General features: G+C 41.5%; 1 protein-coding gene across 5 annotated transcripts; it reads left to right on the top strand.

Annotated features, from left to right (window-relative positions):
- The first annotated feature begins 1 nt into the window (after window position 1).
- On the top strand, window positions 2–27,890 carry otogl (otogelin-like). Of its 5 annotated transcripts, XM_068313431.1 has the most exons (58): window positions 3–169; window positions 552–594; window positions 948–993; window positions 1,209–1,287; window positions 1,399–1,491; window positions 2,689–2,843; window positions 4,948–5,069; window positions 5,298–5,503; window positions 5,983–6,107; window positions 6,369–6,475; window positions 6,570–6,676; window positions 6,772–6,897; window positions 6,979–7,087; window positions 7,172–7,218; window positions 7,294–7,439; window positions 7,623–7,749; window positions 7,900–8,077; window positions 8,530–8,654; window positions 9,059–9,268; window positions 9,426–9,594; window positions 9,731–9,805; window positions 10,025–10,068; window positions 10,219–10,384; window positions 11,611–11,718; window positions 11,947–12,085; window positions 12,754–12,888; window positions 12,986–13,132; window positions 13,214–13,333; window positions 13,476–13,592; window positions 15,169–15,325; window positions 16,591–16,617; window positions 16,712–16,891; window positions 16,970–17,248; window positions 17,342–17,459; window positions 17,542–17,621; window positions 17,744–18,642; window positions 18,997–19,174; window positions 19,267–19,409; window positions 19,497–19,520; window positions 19,641–19,733; window positions 19,827–20,016; window positions 20,279–20,496; window positions 20,990–21,131; window positions 21,212–21,397; window positions 21,539–21,751; window positions 22,039–22,143; window positions 22,250–22,357; window positions 22,492–22,593; window positions 22,741–22,845; window positions 23,911–23,951; window positions 24,057–24,120; window positions 24,221–24,399; window positions 24,528–24,632; window positions 24,699–24,818; window positions 25,000–25,045; window positions 26,299–26,370; window positions 27,071–27,150; window positions 27,267–27,890. In XM_068313431.1, exons 1-58 carry the CDS (start codon window positions 97–99, stop codon window positions 27,465–27,467), a joined length of 7,899 nt encoding a protein of 2,632 aa, XP_068169532.1. In that variant the 5' UTR covers window positions 3–96; the 3' UTR covers window positions 27,468–27,890. The 5 variants fall into 5 exon arrangements, with proteins under 5 accessions (XP_068169530.1, XP_068169534.1, XP_068169531.1 ...); XM_068313429.1 differs by having other exon boundaries at window positions 2–169; window positions 16,970–17,459; XM_068313433.1 differs by lacking the exon at window positions 26,299–26,370 and having other exon boundaries at window positions 2–169.
- Window positions 27,891–27,985: the final 95 nt, after the last annotated feature.

Genomic DNA, 27,985 nt, shown 5'->3' on the forward strand with positions numbered 1-27,985 from the left:
GTCCCGGCGCCCGCAGACATCCTTCCAACCCAGCCTCCACCGAGTCACTGAGATGCGCCGTTAACGTTTCTGCGGGACTAACTCTCAGACTCTGAGATGAACTTAAAGTGGACAGTGAAACGATTTCTTCTTATGTCGTTTTCAATCTCCCATTTGCTGTTACTTGAGGGTGAGTGTGACAGTCCTGAAATATTTTAAATTGTTTTATACAGTGTTGAATATATTAAAAGTTCTACTGTAGCCAGGGGGGATTATTTTCATCGGTGTGTTTTAAATTCTTTAGAGTATTATTTTAGTAACCTTACTTTCCGTTTATCTATAATATCTCTCATAGTTTATTTGATATTTAGCATAAATTATATAAATCTGCTGTCTCATATTGTTGTGTCCTCACATGACATCTAACTCCTAAGTCATTCCAAATGGGAATTTCTAATGTGTTTTTGATAGGACACCCCTCGATCTACCTTTCTTGCTGCAAATTCAAAGATGATTAAAAAGTTTGGCAATTTCTCGTACATTGAGTTTTAAAGGTTTCTCACTGTCTTCAGGAGCTCATAGCCAACTTTCAGTGGCAGAACGAAGACTGCAGAGGTAAGTCAAAGGAAGAACTTGAATACAGGATTATTGTCATTAATTGTGTGACCAAATTAGAAGTAATCTTATGTAAATTGTCAGTATTCATGGGTAACTGACATCGATGACTGCATTTGTGCTGCTGTTTCTTGCATTGTAGTGTGTGTGTGTGTGTGTGTGTGTGTGTGTGTGTGTGTGTGTGTGTGTGTGTGTGTGTGTGTGTGTGTGTGTGTGTGTGTCTTTGCACTTGTGTATAGGAGGGTTCAGGAAAGAGTAGTTTGGATACTGAATTCAAAGGGTGTAAAGTGCACTCTAGTCTCCCCTCTGACTGTTTTTTTCCCACTAATGTGCATGTTTGTGTGTATGTGTAGAAGGGCTAATGCACTTCGGAGGAAACGGGATCTCCTTGGGGAAGAGGTTGGTACACTACACCTAAGAGAACCAGAGCAGGCCAGGGCACCCACATGCGCACACCACCCTAACCTAACAAAGCTGTCTTTGTAATGAATGAGACACCCTCATTGACACATACACTTTCGCCCACTCAATCTGACGTAACTGAGTTTGTAATTATGTCACTGATGACATTTATGAATTGAACCTACTTAAAAATATGTGTTGTTTACTGCAAGACATACAGACCACTGCTCCCAGAGGGTACCCTGTCACGCAGCATTTTACACAACTACACAGCCAGAGATGCTTCCTCAGGTAAATGCGTTCTTCATGAGCCTTTCCTTAAATACGTTTATTTATTTTATAAGATGCTGGGTATAAACTGGGTATAAACAGGGTAGATGAACCTCTTTGCATCTTTCCTAGAATATTGTGGCTGCCTTAATGGTGGCTGGTGTCAGGAGGGTGGTGTGTGTGACTGTGCTCAATTCCAGGCACTGGGAGACCGCTGCCAAATCAGTAAGTACACACACACACACACACACACACACACACACACACACACACACACACACACACACACACACACACACACACACACACACACACACACACACACACACACACACACACACACACACACACACACACACACATTTATTGAAATTTCATTCTCATGGCAACATTGCTGATTGACAGACCATTTCTGGTGCATAACAGATTTGCTCATTAGCACTCTTCCAATTTTTAATACCAGTATATTGTTACATACTTCATTGTACAAGAATAAACGGTGTGTGTGAGATTGTTTGTGTGTACAAATCAGACTCTCCAATCTCTCAGCAACCTTTAATTACAGATACGCTGCACACACTGATTATCAGATTTTCCCAGATGTCTGTCCTTTTCTCTATCTCTTTTTTTAAACAAATCCAATCAGTTCACACACACCCACACACCCACACACACACACACACACACACACATACACACGCACAGACTGAGGTCACAATTATTGTAAAGATATTTTTCATTTCATTGAATTAATTAACTGTTGACAAACATGTTAGAAACAATGCGGTTACTGAAGGATGTGTGTCTGAAGTGAAACTAAAAGGAAATACTTAGAGGGTCTATAGATTTCAAGAAAGTGGGCCATAGCAAGATTTAAAAAAACATTTCAAAGCTTAAAAATAAAAGTGTAATTCATTATTAATTCAGTATGTTCCCAGCTGTAATGTAAATTTGATCACAGTAACTGAGCCGATGCCACAGAAAAACATGTTCTGAAAACATTCATTAAAAATTGGGATATTTGGGAAGACATGCGTATCTTCTAATTAATTAATCCTAAACGTACTATTTTGGAGCAAATCAAGATGAATAGGTTTTCACTGACAAAACGTGAAGATGTGAGTCACTGTCACCACTTCCCACCCTCCCCCTCAGATTGGGGGTAGAATCTTAGGCCGCATCTTGGCATCACCAGCTATGGGGAATTCCTGCAACAAAAGACCTTTTAGAATTTCAGATATTCATTTTCCACTGATAAGTTCAATGAAATAAAAGATGACAAAAGATAAAGATGATAAAGGAGATAGGTTGTATGACAGGCACTCTCAGTTTAGTCGTCGGTTTCTGCCGACATTATTTTGGGTAATCACATGAAACTGATCCACTTCATCAGTGTGACTGAAATGGCCATTTTGCTCTCAGTTCCAAACCAGGGCCAGGATAGAGACGGTATCTGCAGGTCGTGGGGTCAACACCACTACGAAACATTTGATGGAATCTATTTCTACTTCCCTGGAACCTGCTCTTATATTCTGGCCCAGGACTGCCACTCAGCATCACCACAGTATACAGTGTGGGTAAGAGCATACTGATCCACACTCGTCACCGACATATTCAACTTGTATTAAATCTACATCTATATGGAGCAGCTGACTTTTTTGCTGTCATGCTAAAATAATATCCATAGATGTCAAGATGCTAAAATAATGACGCATGTCAGCACTTTACCAAAGGGTTGAATAACAGCACTTTGTACGCTAATGAGCAGTTTTTATCATCTATGTAAAAGCTGCGTATGATGTACAGTGCGCTCCTCTAACCTGTCATGTAATTTTACATTTTGAAAGTTTTGGAACCAAAAACTTACACTGTTTATTCTCCTTATCTCATCTTGTGTTTAAAGCTACTTTTCAAAAGCTAATTTTTGTCTAGCCTTGTTCAAGGATACGTTTGGTTATAATGATTTATTGCTATTGCCTACAAATCCCCCCCAAAATCCCAGAATGACCAAAAAAATCCATCCTATTAACTAGCATTACCTGTTTTATCCAAAGCCGTCTTATTCCTCCGTCCAAACAATCCGTACAGCTCATCTATCCATGGGCTGGGGTCCTGCTGCCTTTCTTTCTCCATGCCACCATACAGTCATCCATGTAGCTGTAATAGTGCCTTGACTTATCCAACTACATGTTGGGGAACATGTATTGAAAGCAACAACCCAGGAGTCGGTGAACCTGACTTTCCCGTCTCAAATTCAGCGCCTGCATCAAATCGTCTAACTATTACCATAAAGACACTGACTCCATCTAGACCATCTGCCACTCTCTCTCTCTCCTTCTCTTACCCTGTTCTTGTCTTCCTTTTATTTCTTTTCCACCCAACCGGTCAAAGTGGATGGCCGCCCAAAAGAGTCTCTCTCACTGAGGGAGTTTTTCCCTGCCACTGTCGCTTATCCTTGCTCTGGAGGGTTCAGTTGGGTTTTTCTGTTAAAGTCTTCTTTTCCTTTTGGCCTTTCACATCAGGGGTTGCCACAGCGAATCGATTGCCTCCATCTAACCCTGTCTTCAGCATCCTCTTCTCTCACACCAACTGCCTTCATGTCCTCTTTCACTACATCCATAAACCTCCTCTTTGGCCTTCCAACATTCAACGTTCGTACTCTCAGTCCTATACTCTTGGCGTTCTCTCTCTTCCTACGAACACACTTTCTTCCTCTCCTTCTTCGACCAACAGTAATCCAATTTCCACTGGCACCCTGGCAGTGAATAGCGCAGATGGCGGTCGTTGTTAACCCGGGCCCTTGACCGATCCGGTATGAAAGTCATATGCCTGATTTGCATATTGATTTGGCAAAAGTTTTACGTCGGATGCCCTTCCTAGTTGGGTTTTTCTGTTAAAACGATTTGAAATATCTGTTGCCATGATTAAGCTCTATATAAATAAAACCTGATTGATTGATTGATTGATTGACTATCAAAAACATCTACAGACACATCAATAGGCTATACTGTCGCACGTAGTTATTCATTATTATGAAAATGAATCATTCATTTTGCATTCCAAACAACTTCACTACCCCCTCCGGTTTGAGTAAATTTACTGGGTAATTACATTTCATGGTTTGTTTGTCAAACCTCTTTAATGATGAGCTTGGGGTTGAGAGTCATTAATGTGGTGACGACGTCTCAAAGTTGCAAGAGATGTCTTAATAGATTGCTGGTTGTGGTCTATTCATGCCATTCATTCATTCATCTTCCGAATCCGTGTCATAGGTTACACTGGAGATTATCCAGCTGACATCGGACAGCAGGCAGGCTACACCCTGAATAAGTTGCCAGTTTTTCTAAGGGCCACACATAGATAGGCAAACCTATACAGCATACCTCGTACCTACCTATGAGCTGACAACTAATGCTGACTACTAGCTTCTCAAACTGTTTTTTAGATTTGCCTATGACATGCACGCTCTGTTGTAAAGAGCTTGATAATCATAGTCACCTGAGCTAACTGAGTTGCTGCAACATCATAGAGGTTGGGCCACAACAACCATCCGTAGCCATTGGCATGAGCATTTTCACCTCAAATGAATGACTACAGCTCATTCTCGTGATTAATGATCCACTATATGTCCCTGTTGAATCCAACTGAAATTTTCTTTCTTCATTGTTCTTGTCTTCATAGGTCCACAACAGCAGAGTGTGCCACGGAAGTGTGTATTCATGTCCAAGAGCACTCAGTCTGTTCTTTCCAAATGAAGAGGAGATCCACATCTCTGGATATCAGGTCCACCAGGGAGGCCGCAGGTGCGTGTGTGTGTGTGTGTGTGTGTGTGTGTGTGTGAGAGAGAGAGAGAGAGAGAGAGAGAGAGAGAGAGAGAGAGAGAGAGAGAGAAAGAGAGAGGAAAAGAGGTTAGCTGTAGTAGTTGTAGTCTTCACTGAGAACATATTGTTACAATTCCTGTAAGAATAGGAAAGGGAAACCAGCACCTTTTGTGCAATCATATCTTTATGTGTATGTCTCTGAAATGTCAGGCTGAGTCTCCCTCAGACTGTTGGCAGCGTTTTTATTGAGCGATTGGCCGATTACCTGCTGGTGAAGAGTGTGTTTGGCTTCTCCTTGGCCTGGGATGGAGACTCAGGCGTATACCTGAAGATGAGTGAAGAGCATCATGGCGCCCCCTGTGGTCTCTGTGGGAACTTCAATCATTTGGCCGGTGATGACCTCACCACCACCCGTGGTAAGAGCGGCCTCATCAGCCGCCCATCCTCTTATCCCTTCTCTCAGCACCCACTCACCTCAGTTATTATTATTATACACTCAGTACTGATCCTGACCAATTATAGTAGAGAGACCTAGAGAGAATGGAAGGATAGAGGAGAACTGATGGTTTGGGTAATTGAATGGCTTGAAGGAGCAAATCATTGCTCTGCTGACCAGTAATATGAACTGTGGTTCTGTGTTTATCTGACTACAGCTACCCAGTAGAGTGAAGATAGACTAGAGCTAACTAATAGAAAAACCATGACTGTGAATGTGCTATGGTTTGTTTACTGTTTTATTCATCTTTATGCTTTATTTTTAATCAAAGTTCTTTTTCCTGTAAATGTGTGAATAATGATTGTATGTTTGAAAGGTATGGCAGTATAGTATTTCTACTCTGTGTGTACCTACATGCATACACAATACATGCCTCTAAGTGTTGGTTGTGTGTTGTAGGAAGTCGTACCGATGAGCCTGCACTCTTTGCCAACAGCTGGGCAGTGGATCTGCCCCATGAGAGAGCTTGTCCTTCAGTCGATGTGGACTTTAATGGGCCCTGCCAGTCTGAGTCAGACATGGATGTAAGTACTACACAACCTTAAGTCCATTGTGTTCACTACTTAAAGTCATGGGTCAAAGTATAACAAGTCAGAATAAGTCAGGTTATTTTTCTCTTTTTATGGATAATTTGAAAATCAATCTTACTGAAAAGCTGCCATTGATTGTTCAACTAGTGGTCCTTGTGTGTTGTATGACTTTGATACCACCCCACCCTGTTGTTGTTTTCCTTGTGTCATATTTATCATGTTCAATCATACCGTATTTTCTTTGAATGTGCGCAGGATGCCATAGAGAAATGCAGTGCACTTCTTTTCTTCCCATTTCTGTCCTGTCATGAAAACATTGATCCAAATCCTTTTGTGGCCAGTTGTGTTTCCGACATCTGTATGTAAGTCAGTAAATATTACCAATACATTTCACCTTTGATTCCCTTTTATCTGTGTTGCTATTAGTTGCAGAAGAAATAACTTCTTTTTTTGTAGCTCTGATGATGAGGAAACATTTTGTCGAGCCTTGCTTGAATACACTCGTGCCTGCTCACATGTTGGTTATCCGGTGAGAGAGTGGAGAGACAGCTTCCCTTCGTGTAGTGAGTTACCAATGCAGCGCCACGTTCTCAGAATCAGCTTCATATATATTATTTATTCCATTCTATGTTCTGTCATTGTGTATGTCTTTACATAGATGATGGTTGTGAGGAGAGTTTTGTTCACCGAGACTGTATTAGTTGCTGCCCACCCACGTGTACGTTTGAAAAAGAATGCCTGGGAACCAATCTACATTGTCTGGATGGTTGCTACTGCCCTGATGGTATTTGACTGTCCTCCTAATTTCTATGGTGGTATGTTAAAGTTGTTTTTGTCCCTAAACTTTGTAATCTTCTTCCCATAGGACTCATTCTACAAAATGGAACATGCATCGCTGTGGCTCAGTGTCCATGTGTTTATCATGGTACATCATATGTACAAGGACATGTGCTTGAACAAGGATGCAATGTTTGGTGAGTATGGATGTATAACCACCAGAGCACATATACTGTGGCTTTATTAATGTGCGACTAACCTGATTAATGTCCTGTTCACAGCATTTGCACGGGAGGAGTGTGGAACTGCACTGAGAGCAACTGCACATGTGAGTTTACACTCACAGCGTGTTTCTGACGTGCAAAAACTGAATTCAGATTCATCAGCTCTGTTGTCTTCTCAGCGGAATGTTCGGTGATAGGTGACATGTTTGTGACGACATTTGATGGAAGGATGTTCCTTCAGCCGGGGGCGTGCCAGTATGTCCTGGCAAAGAGCCGCAGTAGCAGCAGATTTACTGTCACACTGCAGTACACCACCTGTACAGAGGTAGCATGCATGATTACCAACATACACATAACACATGCTTTGATGTTACCAGCATTTGTGTGTGTGTGTGTGTGTGTGTGTGTGTGTGTGTGTGTGTGTGTGTGTGTGTGTGTGTGTGTGTGTGTGTGTGTGTGTGTGTGTGTGTGTGTGTGTGTGTGTGTGTGTGTGTGTGTGTGTGTGTAGCAGCAAGTATGTATTCAGTCAGTGACAGTGGTGTTGGATGAAGATGTCAGTCATCAGCTTACGTTGACCAGAGAAGGGGAGGTTATAATCGGTGTCAACCCCGTGCCTGTCTTGCCCTATGTTGATGGTAGGAGCCACTCTTTATGCCGCAGATTTTAATTAAATATGAAACAATTTTTAATAATTTTGTCATCATTGATTTTATCAATTGTAATTATTTTATTGAATTAATCTTTTCACCTTTGATCATGGCTGCTGCTGTTTGTTTCCAATGCAGACGCAGTGGAAGTTCGGAAACTGACCACCGTGTTTACGCTGCTGAAGGCAGCGATTGGTCTAACCCTACATTACGATAGTCGAGGGGGGCGGGTCTATGTGCAGCTGGACAGCCAGTGGCATGGCCAGACACTGGGTCTTTGTGGAACCTTAAATGGAAATCTACGAGATGATTTTCTGTAAGCAAGTCCTTCTTTCCTGTAGATCATTGTTGAGATTCTATCTTTATCTGACCATGTTTAAGGGGCAGCAGTGGCTCACTGGTAGAACAGGTCACCCAATGATCGTAGGATTGATAGTTTGATTCCTACTCCCATTCCCTTAGTAACTTGTCGTTGTGTCCTTGAGCAAGACATTTTACCCTCTTTGCCTCCAGTGAGGCAATTGCTGGTGTGTGAATTGTGTGTGATTTTTCTGGTGTTGTTGGCGCAGATTGGCTGTCACGTTTCTGTCAGTCTGCCCCAGGGCAGCTGTTGCTACGCATGTAGTTTACCATCAACAAGTACGAATGGGGAATGAATGAATAATGAATCCATTGTAAACGCAACTTTGAGCGTCTAGAAAAGCGCTATATAAATCTAGATATCTATACAAATCTAATCCATTATCAATATTATTATGGTGGATGAAGCTCCCCAGCAGGCATGATTGAAGGCACGCCTCAGCTTCATGCCAACGCTTGGAAGGTTTCATCTGCTTGTGTCGCTCCAGTCAACTTGCCCATCGTGGATCCATGTGAGATGAACCAGAACAACGGTAACATGGAAATGATGTGTCTGCATAGTAATTTTAGATTTAATTATTTACTTTTTATAATTTATTTGTCAGTGTAGTATCATTGTATAATTTATTTGTCTATTTATGCCTTTCTATGTGTATATTCTTGATGGGTTATTTATTACTGTTTCAATTTGGTGTTGTTAGATTTCTGCTACTTTCTAAGTGCTGGTGCTTTTTGTGTGCTTTTTCTGCGTTTTTGTGTACTAACTGTGCAGTGTGTTGTGTGACGGAGAAGTTAATTTCCCTGACAGAACATCCTTAAGGGATCAATAAAGTTCTACTCTACTGTAGATGACTGTTATTGGTTAAAGGTGCTTAGCTTCTTCTGAATACACATTTTGAATGGGTTTAACAAGATCACGTCTATGTGTATGTTCTAGTATTCTATGCTTCACGGTGTGAGGTACTTCTGGGCAGCATGTTTGCACCGTGCCACGGCTACATGAGTCCAGATGTCTACCAGCAGCAGTGCCGCTACCAGGCCTGCCGCTGTGGGAGCAGTTGTTTGTGCACAGCGCTTGCTCACTACGCTTACCTCTGCTCCAAGCATGGAGTCGACATCAATTTCAGATCACATGTCTCTGAATGTGGTGAGCTGTTTTAATCCTTTTAATACAGTAGTGTATTATTGTAGATTCAAATTGCACCACATTTGACATTCAGAGTGTGTAAAATAAGCGTTATTTTCTGTCTTTCTCTCTCTCTCTGTCTGCGCATGTGCGTGTGTTTATGTGTGTGTCTAAATAGGGGTGGTGTGTCTTGGAGGAATGATGTACCACACTTGTGTATCACCTTGCGGGCGGTCCTGTCGCGCTCTGTCGAGTGCGGAGACGTGTAACCCTGACGACTGTGCCGAGGGGTGTGGCTGTCCAAAAGGCAGTTACTTTGATGATGTGCGCCAGCGTTGTGTGCAACTGTGAGACCACAGCACCTCATGTACCATTACTAATGATCATTAGTTGCTCTTTGAAAGAAACACACCCAAGAATACACAACACAGAGCAGCATCATTATTTAATCCAATTATAATAATGTCATGAATAACTCCCCAGGTCTCAGTGTCACTGTTACTCTATGGGTGGTGTGTCACAACCAGGGGAGGTGACCTTCAGTGCCTCCGGGCCGTGGTGAGTCACAACTGCCCTTGATTGAAAAGCAAAAACTCACTTTGTCGTCTCTCCTGCATGACATCTTTATACACATTGATACGTTTGAGAAGTGAATAAACGCTTAAGCGATTGTAAAATGAGATGTGGAACACTTAAACTAACCTTGTGTTTGATGACATTACTCCCTTGCCAAAGCACTCACCCCTTCTTTCTCTTTCATCCTCTCTCATCCATCAGCCTGTGTAGAAATGGGAAGATGGAGTGTGTGCCAGAGGAAAAAGGTAACCTGTCTTCATGTCCTGCTCTTGTTCGTTTCAACAACTAAGTACCATTTAAGGTTGTGTCCATCTTGCTGAAATGAAGAGTCTTGTGTCTGTGGTTGTAGCTTATTTCCCATGTGTGATTCGCTGTGTGTGTCACTTCACTTTCAGAGCCAGACAGTGTGGAGGTTGGGGAGTGTCCTGAAGGGAAGGTGTACCATACCTGCGCTGAACAGAGAGGAGGTGTGGCCTGTGCACCGACCTGCCGTAACCTGATGTTGAACCTCACCTGCCCTCCCAACACGCCATGCATCCCTGGCTGTGTGTGTTCTGCTGGGTAACATATCCCCAACGTTTTATAACCCTATGCCTTTTAGTGTTGTGAATTTGTGTCACACAGCAATACAAACAGATTTATTTTTATCCAGGATTCTTTCTTTTTTTTTGCCATTTTCACCTTTAAGTTTAAATTTTAGTGTTTTGGAACATCTGTATTCCCTGAACACAACTGGTACTGTGAGTCCATCCCTGAGTATGTGAAAGAAAACACCCACTTTAATATCACCTGTTCTTCAGTAGGGTTTAATTTATTTGTCTTAGCATAAAACAGGGAGGAAAATGTTATTTCTAATGAATTGGTAAGATTAACATTGGATAACAATAATTATTATCAGTTTGATAATATTAAAATTATACCACAACTGAAACCAGTGAGTGTTAAGCAGTTTCTTTTTTTTGGTGTATGTTATCTCTGCATATTATATTTTATCATGGAGACCATATATATTACAGTCAATTATTGGTATGTAAATTCTGTTAAATGATTTTAGAATAACAAAATCATAAATGGAAAATTCCAAACATATAGGGTTCATGTAAGAAACTTATATACAGACGATTGATTAATTCCACCAGCTGTCACTGTAATGACATGAGAACCGGTTAAATAGTCTTGTGTTTGCGAGGATTTTCAAGATGTAGAGATCACAGGAGAATGCAACCCTCATTAGCCACAATGACTATCCTGAATATGTAGCAGAGGCAATTGAAGCCTGAACACTGTCTGCAGAATTAGGTGCAGACCCTCCTATTTTCAGAACAGGATATCAGTTCCAGAAACATTCTTGCCTACAGGAAGGAGAAGCTTAACTGAGGGGTGGCTTTTTGATAGACAATTAAAGTTGAAGGACTCATCTATAATTATAATCTGTTTTACACAGATATAAATACAATATACATTTAGAGTTGTACAAAAAATCAAGAAAAGCACTAGAAGTATGTACCACAGCTACACTTGTCCTTAATACTTATACTCCATGCTCAATCTGCTGTGCACAGACAGAACAGCTGTAATACTTATTCAGCAGAGGAAAAGCTGTACAACAGATTTATTTATTTATTTAAGGTTAAATGAAAAATTCCCTACACAAACTAGATTGTGGCATTTCCATGTTTGATGTTACATGACAGTTTTAATTAAAAAAAACTTTGGATTAACTTACTGTAATATCGGTTTAATTGCGGTGTCCGTGTTTTTTGTTGACTACCATTTCATCTATGAAGGCTGGTGCTCCACCATGGAGAGTGTTACTACCCAGAGAACTGTCCTTGTACCTGGCTAGGCCTGGAGTACCTACCTGGAGAAACAGTGGAAACACCATGTCACAAATGGTAGACACTTTTCCTTTAATGTATGTTTCAGTGATGCAGTTATATTTTTTTACATTTGAGGTTCACGTTCACTTAATTCAATATAGGATGTGGAATTTTTCACGTTAAGTTAGAAATCATTTCTAACAAACTGTCTCAAAAGCTAGATTTGTCAAACTCCATTGTATGAGCTTCCATGTTTGTCCAACTTTGGTTTTCTTCTACCTGTTTCCATGTTCCTCTCCACAGTGTGTGTCACAGAGGTTTCTTTAACTGCAGCTACTCACCGTGTCCTGCTGTGTGTACCGTCTACAGCGACAGACACTACCACACTTTTGATGGCCTTGAGTATGACTACCAATCAGACTGTCAGGTCTATCTGATAAAAGTTAGTAGACTATGTAAATAAAAGTTTAGAACTAATGTAATACATACAGATTCATTCTGTAATGCTAATCAAGTGATGTCAGAGTGGTTTGCTGGACTCTGAGAGAAGAGTGTGAATCATTAAAAGGGCATCATCCACATTTCCTGGTCTCAGCTGATTCTGACCTGAAAAAGAACCCAAGCTCATCACTGATCTTTGAAGAGTCGTTGGTTTTTAATGATAACAAATTAAGGTATGTGCATGTGTTTTTGTGTCAGTGGCTGTGCACTGTAGAAATGGCAGCAGACATGCAAAGCTGCAGCAACACAAAGAGACCAGTGTTCACTTCAAACCCCAGGGCTCCTGCGCTCCCAGGGATATAGAATTAGAATTAGAAAAACAGAAAAACCAATTCAGAACTAAAAGACTGTCAGCCACCAGGCAAGCCTGGAAATAATGGGTAAACAGGTCAGAGCTGTGTCTCAATAGCCTAGAGTTGTTGTTTTTTCTTTTTCACACTCAATGTATACAGAATGACGCTATTTTCTCGTCATGTTGTGTTGGAATGTTGCCGTTCTATATGCTGTGATTACCTTATGAGAAAAATTTCAATTGTGTTTTCAGGACAGAGAAGAAGGATTGGAATATCTTCCCTCCCTGTCATCACACTTCTCCTCCTCTCTCATCAGAGTCCAGGAGAAACGGAGGTTTCCATTGTTGCCCAGAATAAAGACTGCTATGAGAGCGGCATTGTGTGTATGAAAATATTGGTCATTCACGTGGGACTTACCAAGATCTACTTCACCGACAACTCTGGCAGCCCTGTATGGACAATACACACATTGTTATGATATCTCTTTTCCAATTCCACATTGTTTCTGTGTTTCTACTCACTAGTCTACTTGGTTTGTCCTGCATTAGAGTCCATCTACCGTTGTAGGTCGAGGGTCAGAGTTCGAGCTGTGGAAAGCAGGCTACTACACTGTGATTCAGTTCTCTAATCAGGACCTGACCATACTGTGGGACCACAAGACAACTGTGCACATCAGAGTTGGACCTCGGTGGAAGGTACGATCCAGAAGCATGCCTTGCAAATGAAAGAGTTTAAACATGTTAAAGCATGTCGGCACATCTGCTTTGTTTCTCTAGGGCCTTCTCAATGGACTATGTGGAAATTTTGATGGTGTGACAGTGAACGATATGACAACTTCCAGCCACATGGAGGTCAATAATGCACAGACCTTCGGAGACAGCTGGGCTCTGGGACAGGTATGAATCACCTCAGCCTCTCTCCTCTATGACTCTCAAGCCATTCTCAAGTAGGAGTTCTTTCTCTACCTTGAGTCCACTGTGATATTTAAGAGTAATCAGACACTTGATCTCATTCTCTGTGTGTTTCTGTGTCATCCAGTGTGAGAGTGACTACATTGTTGAGCCACCATGCGAGGGGGACTTAAGCAGACAACCGTATGCCAAGAGGGAGTGTGCTCTGCTTTACAGCGACATCTTTGCACCCTGCCACAATGTGGTGAGTGTCAATGAACTGACACACACACACACACACAGAGAGAGAGAGAGACAGAGAGAGAGACAGAGAGAGAGAGAGAGAGAGAGAGAGAGAGAGAGAGAGAGAGAGAGAGAGAGAGAGAGAGAGAGAGAGCATGGATGAAGAGTGAAGGTAGCTGTAAAAAGCCTGGTTTGGTTGCAACTGGGGAATAGAGGTGAGTGAGGGGTTATGGGAACAACTCCTAACTGATCCCAGTGTCCAAACCAGAGACAAGGGGAAGCATACCCACATCAATATAGTATTACTCTTTCTTGGCAGCAGATGGTGCCACATGCATACATACATACTGTACATACTGTACATGCATACATACATACATAAATACATACGTACATACATAAATACATACGCACATACTTACATACAGTAAAATAAAATAAAAAGCACATTAATTTCATGCTTTCTCTCGACTTTTCTCGCCTTTTCTCGCGCTTGGCGGCGAGAAATAATAATAATAATAATAATAATAATAATAATAATAATAATAATAATAATAATAATAATAATAATAATGGATTAGATTTATATAGCGCTTTCCTGGACACTCAAAGATTCTTTACATTGGATCCATTATTCATTCACTCCTCATTCATACTTGGTGATTGTAGACTATGTGTGTAGCGGCGTGGCTGTCAATCTGCGCCTATGGCCCCTCCGACCACCAGCGGAACAATCACACACATTTGCCCCAAAAAGGTGTTGGTTTCGCGTTCGACTTCCAAATTTTGTTTGACTTCTAAGACAAAAAAATTCAGAATTTATTGGTCGAATTCCGATTTGTTCGATGTCTAAAGCATTCGAAAACCAAGGTTTGCTTGTACATATATAATATTTTGACACTTGCTGATTCATTTTATTGGAGTAATAATGAAGATCATTTTGATGGTTTAGTTTTAATTTTCCCACACATTATGTGATAACACTTAAAACAGAGACACAACACCCTGTCATACAAGTTTAAACTATTGCTGTTTAAATCAGTACTGAAGATCACACTAGTTTGACACTTAACATTTTGAATTTTTTTTAAAAGTTTTTTGGGCTGTAGGAACTTTTCAAATAAAAATTTCCAATATCTGAATTTCTCTAGAGTATTTATCCATCACAAATGCAATTAATTACAAGCCTGCTACTCCACTCGTAAGCACCACTCTACATAATCAGTAAAAAAAATGCTGATGATGTTTTTCTTAGATGATGTGACCTATTCAAGTACATAACAACAGTCAGTGTCTAAAAAACACAAGGGTTGAGTTAACCTCACCTTTGGGCAGACCAACTCATCGCTGATACATTTTGTCTAACTGTAATAGAGCTCACTTGATCCCTACTGCACCAGAGGTTGACCCACATTCCTTTTGTCCCGATGTCTCATCACTCCTTCTCCCTCTGAATTATTGAAAACTACTCACCCTCCAAACAAGACCTCCTCTAGTTCCCCCAGCAAGATTTGGCCTGGTTCCCTTCATGATTGTGTGTCTGTGTGTGTATTTGTTTGGTTTGTGTTGTGTTGTATGTAATGATGTGTACCCTCCAGGTGGATGTGGCCTGGTTCTATAGGAACTGCCTGACAGACACTTGCAATTGTAACCGCGGGGGGGACTGTGAGTGTCTCTGTACTTCCATTGCTGCTTATGCACACAAGTGCTGTCAACAAGGGGTCACAATACACTGGAGATCACCCTCTGTCTGTCGTGAGTAACACAGACATATGCTCCCATGCACATAGTGTGTCAGTCAAAGGGCTGTGCAATGCCATAACGTACAGTATATGATATGATAATATAAAACTATGATTTTTTTATTATGAACTGCTCTTGTGTCCCAAATTATATTGTTTAGAGCAACATTTTCATACAGGCTTCCATCCATTAATCTGTACTCACAGTTGATCTATTCCATTCTCAGGATATTTCATAAACACTTTGAGAAACTATTTGCAGGTTTTGCACAAGAATCCACTTAGATGTAAGGGTGAACTGAGCAAAGGTCAAGGACAATAACCTTGCATCCACCCTGTTCTCATAATTTCATCACATCTGAAACAGACGTGAAGACATGTTATTTGACCTGAGCCCTAGTGTAATAAAGGTCAGGTTCTATATAGATGTTAAAGAGAGGAAGGTTAAGTGAGTTTCTCAAGAAGTCCTTCAGGCTTCTATCAATCCACCAAACAGCACCAAACAAGAGTTGATAGAAAAGCTGTTGGGCTTTGGCAGAGAAGATTTTTCCCTGGGAATACTGTAACTCACAAACTCAACTCTTGCTCATTCCACCAATACATGGTCCTTACATATATGGTATAAATTAAAATGGAAATAAACAAGTTATCCAATAGTGTAGGATTAATCGTCAAGAAACATTGTTAGAACAGAGAAGTAATCTACCAAATGCAGATTTCTCTACTTTTGATATGTAGTTTTCTTTTTCAACAGTTTACAATCTTTGAAAAGGTACAAAATGGTGTGAAGCTTTGAGTTTGGTTTGCTGTTGGTCAACGCTTTCTGTTGAATGTCATGGCTACTGGAGGGACATTTACCTGACTGCCACAAAAACGGAACAGGAGTGTGAGCAGAATAAAGGCTGGGGACATGCAGGACAGGAGGAGGGCTTTGGCTAGCCAAAACTAAGAAAGGAGATGAAATCCTAAAACAGGAGCTATTTGATTTGCATAGAAGTGATTCAACCAGTATAAATCTAAAAACAGCATTTCGGAATGATAATATTGAAACATATTTCTCTTTACCTATTTTATAGAAATTGTGATATGATAGATATCATTATGTGACTATGAAATGACTTACATCAAAAAATGAGATCTGTATTGCACAGCCCGAGTCACAAGTGTGACGCCATCATTACTCCCGTTATCAGCTAATATTATATTGTTTGTCTGCTGTTAAATATATTCTCTGATGCATTTAAGTGCTTTTGTAACTTTTGACCTCCTTTTTTTCAGCATATGATTGTGAATACTATAATCAAGGTATGTATGACTGAGGACTAGTCGTTTTTAGTAAGCGATTTTGTTCTCAAATTTTACACATTCCTTATTTCCTTGCTTTTTAAATTTCCCACAGAGCTAGGCACTGGTCCCTTTTCCTTGGTGAGCGCTCTTTCTAACAGCACCATGTTTGGGGTGAATCGCACTAGTGGATCAGTGTTTTCTCTAGAGAGAGAAAGACTGGGTCAGCTGCCTGCACCTGGCCTGTTGTTCAACTTTATGATCACCACAGGCTTGCAGAAGGAAAGAACATCACGTGAGAGCAGTAGTATTAAGAGAATAACACCACACTACTTTTACAGGTGGATGAATCCTCATTTGCGTCTTTTGCCAGGTGTCCCTGTGGTGTCGCTGGAGTCTGCAGAGAGGCCAAACTATTTTCTCGTCGTGTCAGGGAACAATCATCTGCAGATGGAGCGCTGGAGTCGGGCTGACAACTTTACTCGAAAGGCGACCTTTATCCAGCACCAGGGGCTGTTTCTGCCGGGTTACACCTCTTTCGAACTTGTCGGCCAGCCTGGAATCTTTCTGACGCTGACGAGCGCTGCTGCACAAGCTAAGAGATATGACAACTCAGATGGTTTTAAAGGCAGCAGCAGCTTCACATTAGAGGGTCAGAGATGTGGAGATGTTCCCAACACAGGTAATGTGCCTCTGGATAAAGACAAACATGTGCTAATCAGGTGTGTTTTCCCTCCTCTGACAGAGAGCAGTTTTGTCATACCATACCGTATGATGTGTGAGTGGCGCTATCAGGCTTGTGCCAGCCCTTGTGTTCAGACATGTGACGACCCAGACGCCACACGCTGCCAGTTCCTGCCTCCGTAAGAAACTTGGCACATTGAAAACACCCAGCACAGAATCCATGCTTTGTTCAGATGCTGAAATAATTCCTGCTTGTTGCAGAGTGGAGGGATGCTTCCCACGTTGTCCCAAAAACATGGTGCTTGATGAAGTCACTAGAAGATGCGTTTACGTGGGGGACTGTGAGTACAACAGAAGTATTTTTTTAAATATCTGGTTTACTCATGTGAAGCAATATTATTTACTTTTGCATTTTTAAAAACAATACAAACTATGCATTTAAAATACTGATTGTATCCACTAGGTGTGTCTCTTCCCCCAACTCCTACAACTTTTGCCTACGTGACACGATCCAATAGAACCACCTCGGCACCACCACCCACTACAATGAAGACTACTGCAAGCGCTACAAGGCCTCCAACGTCAACCACTGCTGCCACCACAATCTCTACGACCACCACTGCTACTACCTCTACCAGCACTAGCACAACCACTACCACCTTCACAACTGTCAGGCCTACAACAAGCACTCCCAGAACAACTTCAGAGACTGAGCACGTCACTACCCCACTCACCACATCTCCATCTACAACAACTCACCCAACCACCACCACTACTGTTTCTCCCACTCTCACTCCCACAGCCCTGCCAGAGACAGCCACCCTTAGCACAACTGAAATGACCCCTGCTCAAACCACAGTCACCAGAAAAATCACCACATATACCACGGCATCACCCTCCACTGTTTCCACAGGAGTTACTACATTCCCCTCCACCTCCTCTTCTCCATCACCTTCTACTCTTGCCTCAACCACAACTACTACAGCATCAACATCATCTCCACCATCTCCACCAACACCATTAACTTCAACCCCAACTCCTCCAGTTACCCCCTCTAAGACGCCATCACCCTCCACTCCCACCATGACGACCCCCATCTCCACCATTTCTGTTCCTGAAATGACCACTGAAACCACAGCTACCCCTGAGCCCACCCACCCAGATACAACCATGTCCAGAGACACCACCACCACACCAAGAGACACTTCACCAGTTGTCGACACAACTACGCCTCTTTCCACAACCACCGAGATCACTGTTGAATCGGTAACCCCTGAAATAATCACAATCCCTGACGTCTCTACGGTAACAAAGGAGGGGTCTACCACGCATCCTCTCCTATTACCCACAACTCCCTGCATCGTAAGTGCCACTGTATCTGTACACATCTACAAACACATGCACCTGAACACCTTGAATGTAAACAAGTGTTTTGAATTTCACACTTAACTCTTAATTGATTACTTCGTGAATGGCTTTACTTACAGAATGGCTTAAAATAGTTATACGTATCTGTATCTATTACATAGGAATTTTATGCAGTAGATATTGTGACCTGTCATGGAATAAAAAACAGGTGAAATAGCAATCTAAACACTATATTGAACATTTTTATATCATCAATGTGTACAGATAAAATACTGTATAATCAATCTGTGTATAAAGAAAGGCCCTGTGTAATAACGTAGTACGGAGAAAGTGCCTTTGTCTCCACAGCCTCCATATTCCCACCGCATTGATGAGTGCGCTGAGCTGATCTGTTTCAATGGAGAACTGCTGCTTCACAACTCGTCTCTACACTGTCGCTACAACACCGTCCAGCCCCAGTGCAGCCTCCTGGGCATGCCCGTTCTCATCAACACAGACCCCTGCTGTCCACAGTGGCAGTGTCCCTGTCAGTGACTCAGTCATAGACAGGCCAGCTTATTAGAATCCCTTATTTGCTGTGATGATGCATTTCATTTAACAATACAATTAATTTTCCAGGTCGCTGCACTGTGATGTCAGACCTGCGTGTGATCACCTTCGATGGCAACAATGTGGCCTTGTATGATAATGGGTCCTACATCCTGGTAAACCTACCCAGAGAGACTATCATCGGCACTGTGGAGAAATGCCCAACCAGCCAGGTAAACGTAAAAAATAATAACATAAGAACTATATGACAAAATGTCTGAAAATAAACATTTTTATCAAATGTTTTGTGTCCTCTGCAGAGTGTAAACTCCATCAGAAGACCTGTGAGTGTCTCTTTAAATTCTCTTTGCATCCCGCAATGATGGTTCTTTTCATAAAGAAAAGCATATTATGTGAGTGTTAGTTATACATCACTACGTTTTCTAATGTGACTCCTGTCATAGAGCCCTACAGGTGGAACATCTGGTCTGTGCTTTAAAAAGCTGAACATCTCTACCTCCTCCTATAGAATAATTATTAACCGCCTGGACCGTAAGGTAAATCCTTGCACTGACCAGAGTACCGGCGGTATGACTATTCCCATGTAAATAACTTGGTTCCTGAGTGCCTGTTTGTCCGTCTGGCTCCAGGTAATGGTAAACTACAGATCTGCTAGACTTCCATTCTCTCGTCATTCTCTTTATGTGGAAGACACAGGCACCATGTACCGTCTCCACACACCTGGTGGGGTCAGCATCCAGTGGTATCACAGCACTGGCATCATGGTGCTGCAATACCTCACCGCTTATAATGCTTCCATGCCTACGAGAGGCCTTTGTGGTGAGTTGTCACACAGACACAGTTGTGTACAGCCCAGTTGTGACTGTATTAGTGCCACACTCTTTCATGTGAGTGTAAGCTGTCAGTACCTATAGATATAATGTCCAAACAGTGGAATGACTTTGACTTGAATTGTGACAAAACGACAATTTGGGATGATGACATCCGTTTGTTTGAATTAGGCAATTTTACACACACATTTGTATTGCTCACTGTCAATATAATCCACATAGATAAAACATCTGTCTGCCCATGATGCCAGGTTGTTGTGATGGGAATCCAGAGGATGACCTGAAGCTGCCTAACGGCACAGTGGTAAGAGAGGTCGGAGACATGATGCTATTCCTTCAGGCCTGGAGAGTCCAAACCAGTGATGAAACCGAACACAGGCGCAGAGTTGGAGACAACTGCACCACCGGTGACTGCTCCACCTGTCTCTCAATGCTCCGCCAAAGAGCTTTCACACCATGCCACAGCAAGGTAGCTCCATGCAGCATTTCTTATGCTTGATTGTAAAGCTTTAGTCTGAATTGAATTTCTATGGGTTTTGGGCTCCTGGTCAGAGAAATCAAGCTATTTTTCAACCTCACTGAAACAGTAAATCATTGGTTGTGATATGTTCATGTATAAAATGATACCCACAAAACTCAACAGATTAGTCACTGATGAAAATTGTCACTAATGAAAATTAAAAATTTTCTTAATTTAAAAAAAAATGTAATTACTAATGAAATCACAGATTTCATTAGTGATTGACAGAATTAACGTGATTTACAGAATCACAGATAAAATCACAAATGAATCACTAATGAAAATTGTCACTAATGAAAATTGACACTCACTAATAAATGCATGTATGCATTTGAAACACTAAATAGAGTGTGCTTTCTTAATTTTACTTCGGGGATCAAACCAGTATATAAATTTAAATTTTTTTTTTAATTAAATACCTACATGTTTTGCATGCGTGTAGGTCACCCCAGAGCAGTTCTGTGACATCATATGGGCAGGGGACCTGCACTATAAGGATCACCAGTGTGATTTTCTGGCGGCGTATGTGGCGGTCTGCTACACGCATCAAGTCTGCATCAACTGGAGACGACACAACTTCTGCCGTACGGAGACAAAGAAATGAAACACTGATGTTCTCATTGATGTTTCCAATTTGCTCATGCAAATCCCTGTCCTCCTGTAGCTTTGCATTGCCCCCCTGGTAAGGAGTACCAGCCGTGCGTGAGTACTTGCACCAGCCGCACCTGCCTGAACAGAGAGTACTATGAGGAGACCACCTGCTCCTTCATCAGAGAGGAGTGTGTGTGCCGCAGTGGAACTATCCTGCACCGGGCTGACTCTCCATACTGTGTAACTGAGGACCGCTGTGGTGAGTGACACAGTAATTACATGCCTTCATGATGAAGTCTGCAATGTCTGGTAGTCTGTGTAAGTTTTCGGCTTTGCTCTACTGCATAATACTCATACTACTCATACCATCAGCAATTTCATTTGGCTCTCATATATTCAGTTTGCACAGATAATGCAGGTAACCCGAGGGCCCCGGGTGAGGTTTGGAATGGCTCTGCTCGCAGCTGTTGCCTCTACAAGTGTATGGAGAACGGCTCTGTGGTGGCTGTCCAACCAGATTGCAACTCTGTCCCCACACCACTGTGTGAGAGGGAGGGAGAGTATGTACTGGATGTGGTGGAAGAAGGAGCATGTTGCCCAAAGAAGATCTGCGGTGAGTTTAAAAATAAAGTTCTTGTTTGCCAAGTAAAGCATTTAATCCAAACATTCAACTTCTAGAGTCTGCATTTTAGAGATAATTTGTTCATGTTTTCCCTTCTTCCTGCTTTTAAGCCTCGTATTTTATAGTTGTATTATTTTCCTGAAGATGAATTGCCATTTCTGGAGCTAAACAGTATTCCCCAAGTCCTTTGAATTTCAGTGGCAAAAACTTTTTCCTTGAACACGAGACATGTAATGATCTTTCCTCATCTGATCTTTTTTTGCTTCTTTACGCCTTAGAATGCAACATGACCATCTGTGACAGCGAAGTCCCGCCTTGTGATAACGGAAATAGGCTAGTGATTGGTTACAGTGCTCTGTCCTGCTGCCCAGAGTACAGATGTGGTAGGAACCCTATCAAACTTAAAATGAAAATTAAATATCATCTCTTGGCCTGAACATTGGCTCTCATTACACATTCTTACTGAATGCTGTGACTTGTCATTCTCAGAGTGTGACCCCATGGTGTGCCCATCTGTGTCTGCCCCCAACTGTAGGGAAGATCAGTTCCTAGTGGAGGTCAGGGGACAAAAACCATGCTGCTACTCTTATATGTGTGGTAGGTTTTTTCACTGCAGCTCACAAGCCAGTCTAAAACTGAAGTCATAAGTCTTTGGTAGGAAGTTTGCTTTGACACATCCATCAATTAGAGCAATAAATTGAGTGTGTTGTTTGTGTTTTCTGTCTGAGCAGTGTGTGAGTCTTGCATTGAACCCATTCCAACATGTTCACATGGAGAAATTCTGGCTGTGGATGTTAACAACACTAACAGCTGCTGTCCTCAGTATCATTGTGGTAAGTGTCCATAATAGAGAGAGTATAGGTGTTCATATGTGTGTGTGTGTGTGTGTGTGTGTGTGTGTGTGTGTGTGTATGTGTGCGTGCGTGCGCATGCGTCCATGTCATTAAAATCATCTTTGTACATTTTCCCATCTGCTGTAGTTTGTGATGTCAACATGTGTACCGAATCATCTGTGAGCTGTGCACCTGGCCTCTCTTTGGTTCAAACCACTATTCCTGGGCATTGCTGCCCCCAGCACCACTGTGGTACGCACTGAGAACGACTCACCGTCTTTACTTAATCTCTCTGTCTCTCTTTTTTGCTCCCTTTCTCTCTTTCTCTCTCTCTCTCTCTCTCTCTCTCTCTCTCTCTCTCTCTCTCTCACACACACACACACACAAACACACACATACACACACACACGTTTGGAATGATTGGAATAATCTTCTATGTTGTAATGCTTGTCACATACCACAAGGCAATAGGAGAGCTGTGCCATCATACTAAAATGCCTTTTTAGCCTATAAAGGCTCAACAGTATGCTGTCAAGCAAAATGTAATCTTCTTTAAAACAATTTGTTTCTTTAAAATTATACGAGGAATGCCTGTAAAGTAATTGTTTGCTCATTAAAAATGGTGTAATTACTCAAAAATATCGACTCCATCAGAGGGCCTTAAATACCTTTGATTCCACATTGAATTGACTCTTGTTGTTCAGAAGTCTGCTGTGGCTTCTATTTGTCCCATCCACATTCACGTTCTTGTGAAATTTCTGAAATCTTATTAATGGGCTCTACTGAAATGGAACAAAATTCTAATTTGTGACTTTTCAAGTCCAAGGACTGTCTAAGGGAAAAGTACATTCTACTATTATCCAGGTCGTGATAATCCTGGAGCTGAAGCAACTGGCCTTTCTCCAACAAACAAGCACCAAAAAATCGTTCACCTCAAACCAACACCCTGAGATAAATGGGGGTGGGACAAAACACCCAAACAAAAACTCAGCAATTTAGTTTATGCAGCACAGTGGATAGATCTGTATGTAGGAGAAACCAAGTGACCACTTCACAAAGCATGGCACTCCAAGCCTCATGGATGGGAGGTGATATGTCACCGAACCCAAAACAGATTTTTTTGCAAAACCAACAAAGGCGATCCCCAAAACAATCAGGACCGTTGAGGTTTTTTTATTTTATCTCATAAGGTTCGACTTTCACTTCAAATTTTCAAATGTCCACACCACCATCATGCTAAATATTTCTCTAAAAGCCCATGTACTTGCATAAACTTCTTGCCACTGCTCCCTTTAACTTTCTCTCTTTCACTCCCAGAATGCCAGTGTGAGGACAGCTCTCTCCCTATCTGTCAGGTGGTAAGTCAGCAAAAAGCTGAATCAAGTTACTGTCTAATCAGGTTTGTGCTAGAAGGAAGAAAAAGTGAACAAATTCAATGAAGTCAGCACTTTGTTTTCTCTCAGGGGGAGGTGCTGGTCGACATTCCAGACAACAGCACAAACTGTGGCTGTCCTCAGCATACATGCCGTATGAATTCTCACAGACACACCTGACATTAATACTTGTCACTTACAGTGTAATGAATGAATAATTTGTTCTATTTTGGGTTTATTTGGTCTGTGTGTAGAGAAGGCAGAGGTGTGCCTGTTCCAAGGGGTAACGGTGCTGAGCCCAGGCCAGTCTCTCATTCAGTACCTTGAAGGAGAGCTCTGTTACAGCGTTCACTGCTTGCACCACAGAGATCCCGTTTCTGGCTTCTACGCCATGGAAATTACTTCTGTTAACTGTTCCCAGAAATGTGGACCAGTATGTTTCCAACACATTAAACATTATGATCAGTCATTGCAAGAAGGATTGTTTGTGATATCTTCTCCAGCTCTTATACCATCTCTCATTAACTTTTCTGTCTGCCTGCTTCTTGTACCTCATCTTAGCACCAGATGTATGTACCTTCCACTGACCCCCAGGTGTGCTGCGGCTCCTGCAAAAATGTCTCCTGTTCTTTCACCAATGAAAATGGGACAACTGATCTTTTTCTTGTAAGAACACACACTTTTGTCAGCGTTCACTTCATTGAGCTGTTCTGACTCTGAGTGTGCGTGCAGGCAAGAAGCTCCTGGGTGGAGAACTGCACACGTTATGACTGTATGGAAACAGAAGTGGGAGCGGTAATACTCGCCTCTGGTGTGGTTTGCCCACCGTTCAATGACACAGAATGTACACAGGTCAGGATCTCTACATTTTCAACAATATCTCCTTTTAAGGTTAAAGTACAGTAATTAACCTATGATTTAAGCGTTATTTTCAATCTTATCTGAAGCAATACTCTATTTTTGTTTAGATGCTTTGGAGTTACTTGCATGTTTTTCTATGATCTTGGTTTCCTTTTCTATTTTTTTCCTGCAGAATGGCGGTGTAGTTCAGAGCTATGTGGACGGTTGCTGCAAAATATGTGAGTCTCCAAATTTATTAACCTATTTTCTGGTATTGCTTTGAGCTGGCAATCAGGGGGGTGAGCGCCTTGTTGCCTGGCAGTGGTTGGGCTTATTGGCTGAATGGTTGGGGGTGCGGTTTGTAGAGGTAGAGGATGTCTGTTGTTGGCCTATCACTACAGTTTCCTGTCCGTTGGGCTTCCCAGTATGTCCCATAAACTTTAGTTCACATATTAATAGACCAGCAAATTTACAAATCCCACTATGGCAATGCAATGGCATGAGGATATTTATATATGTGTGTGTGTGTGTGTGTGTGTGTGTGTGTGTGTGTGTGTGTGTGTGTGTGTGTGTGTGTGTGTGTGTGTGTGTGTGTGTGTGTATGTGACACACACGCAAGCGCACACACACACACACACACACACACACACACATATATATATATATATGTACATATATATATATACATATATATGTATATATATATATAATAAATGCCACTACTATTACGACTATTACTACTGCAATAATAATTTTAATAATAATAATAATAGTTATTATTATTATCATCATCATCATCATCATCATCATCATTGTTATTAGTGTTATTATCTTTCATGTTGGGACAATGTGTCAATGGTCATCAATTTGCTATGCTACTCTAAGAAAAAGTCAGCTCATGCCCTCATCATAGTGGGATCTGCAAATTTGCACCCAGGATAGTCCAGGCAGAGGAAATGTCTGGCAGAATTAATCCTGGAAATAAAAGATGACAAATATGGTGAAATATCTTCAGGCTTACAATCACTTGCGCTTTTACGATGATGAGCTGTTTCTTGTCTTTACAAAAGCAGAAAAGATATTTCTAAGTTGTTTAGGTCAAACACATGATAAATATGCAGCAATGTGTTTATGTCTGTCTGGGGATTTGGCGCTGCAGCCTTGCCCTCTTGCCTGCTTCAGCCTTGAACTTGCAGTTTGGCCATTGAGCACACTCTACAGAGAGCATTTTACCCATGAGTTCCCAGAAGTTTCAGGGCGTTAGACTTTGCAGCCCTGCTGAGCTTTTCTTTCTAGTTCATCAAGTGACTGAGTGCTTTGGCTGGGTGCCCAGAACGACCCGGGAAACAAGTGAAATTCTTGTGCATGCCTGCTGCACCGATTCCGTCCTCCATTTGTGTGTGAAATGTGTTTTCTGAACCAAACGTAACCTTGTGTGTGTCCTCATGACGTTCTTTGAACCGGACGGCCGCGGTCCCGATGATGCTCCCAGGTGCTGGAGTGGGTGTTTTACCATTTACCGTTAATCCTGTAACCCCCACTGGTAGTACTAACTGTGACACAGGTACCATCACCTTGGAATATTTCCACTTATGTTGATCTTTTGGTGCAGTGATCCAATCACAGTTTCAAGCTTTGTCTGAATGTGTGTGTTGTGGATTTATTTTTTGTCTTATTTTTAATCACTGACTGGTTAACCAGTAAAACAGCACAAAACAAACAACACCTAACCTTGTATGAATTTACTCATTCATCATCCATCAGACAAAAAGCAGTGATAAAAATTTCAACAAACTAAGTGTTAAATTACCAAAATAATCTGTAATTTTATGAAAAAGCAGGGGATTATCTTCCCTTATCTACTCATACTGTACATTGAACCTCTCTCACAAATTATTTTTACTATCTTTGATTGGCTTAAAAGAAACAGAAGCTTTAGACTTATAGCCAATAGGAGAGCTGGATCTCTGTTATAACTGTGCCTCCATCAGCTGTCAATCAAAGTGAGCACCTACTGTATGTTGGGCATCAAAGATCCCTGTGGAGCGAGCCTGTCAGAGTCCCGAGTGGCAGATCTCCTTGGTAAAACAATACCAGGCTGTGTTTGTGAGCATATGTTTGCAAGTGTGTGCATTTCTCTGTGTATTTTTGGATTTCATGTTTTCTGCAGTTTAAAGGTTTGTGATGTTTTCCAAAGATGTGTGTAGGGAGATATATCTGTTACTCCGTGTATGCTTCTCATGCCTGTCTGAACATTTTTGTAGGTAAAGAGGATGGTAAGACATGCAAACGTGTGGCCATTCGGACTACGATTAGAAAAGACGACTGCAGGAGTAATGCACCGGTGAGTGCAGAGAGAAACATTAACATAGAATGAGGAAACTAAATTAGAAAACATCAAAAACAACCATACGTTTATTCATGTCTTCCTGTCATCATCTCATCTCCATCCTCTTGCAGGTTACAGTCTATTCATGTGATGGAAAATGTCCATCTGCCACCATATTCAACTTTAACATCAACAGTCACGCCCGGTTCTGTAAGTGTTGCCGGGAGAGTGGACTACAAACCCGTTCCGTCACACTCTACTGCTCTCGCAACGCCACCGTGGTGGACTATAGCTTTCAGGAGCCTCTGGACTGTTCCTGCCAGTGGAACTAACAGCAGGAGTTGAGGCAGAAAAAGTAATGAAAACGTAATAAATTAAGCGCATGAAAAAATAGAAGGATACCGGAGAACAGTCCTGATGAACAAACATGAAAAACAGCCATGTTTGTCAGTATAGCTCAGTTACAACACTGGTCTGAGTCATAGTTATAAGAAAGTAAAAATAGCAGATTGTTTTCAAGTAATTCTGTCCTCAAAGCTACTTTTATTTTCTTGCTGTACAAACCCAGTCAACTTTCTAGCTTTCAAGTGATCATTTGATGCAACTAGCCTTTTATCTACTGAATGTTAACAATTGATATCATGCAGCAGTTGTTTTACAAAGTATGTCTGACATTTTGTTTACTGTATCTGCATTTTGGATTAAATTTAGCCTTTGTATGAATAAATGCTTTTTGTGCTTAAAAAAGTTCTAAAATGTGATTGCAGTTTCTTTAACTTGAAGGGAAGTAGGTAAATAAAAGATTTAACACTGTCTCTGTTTGGTTCATCACTAGAATATTTGACCTTTG

The sequence above is a fragment of the Antennarius striatus genome, chromosome 4, assembly GCF_040054535.1.
Source record: "Antennarius striatus isolate MH-2024 chromosome 4, ASM4005453v1, whole genome shotgun sequence".
In the NCBI taxonomy this organism is placed as follows: Eukaryota; Metazoa; Chordata; class Actinopteri; order Lophiiformes; family Antennariidae; genus Antennarius; species Antennarius striatus.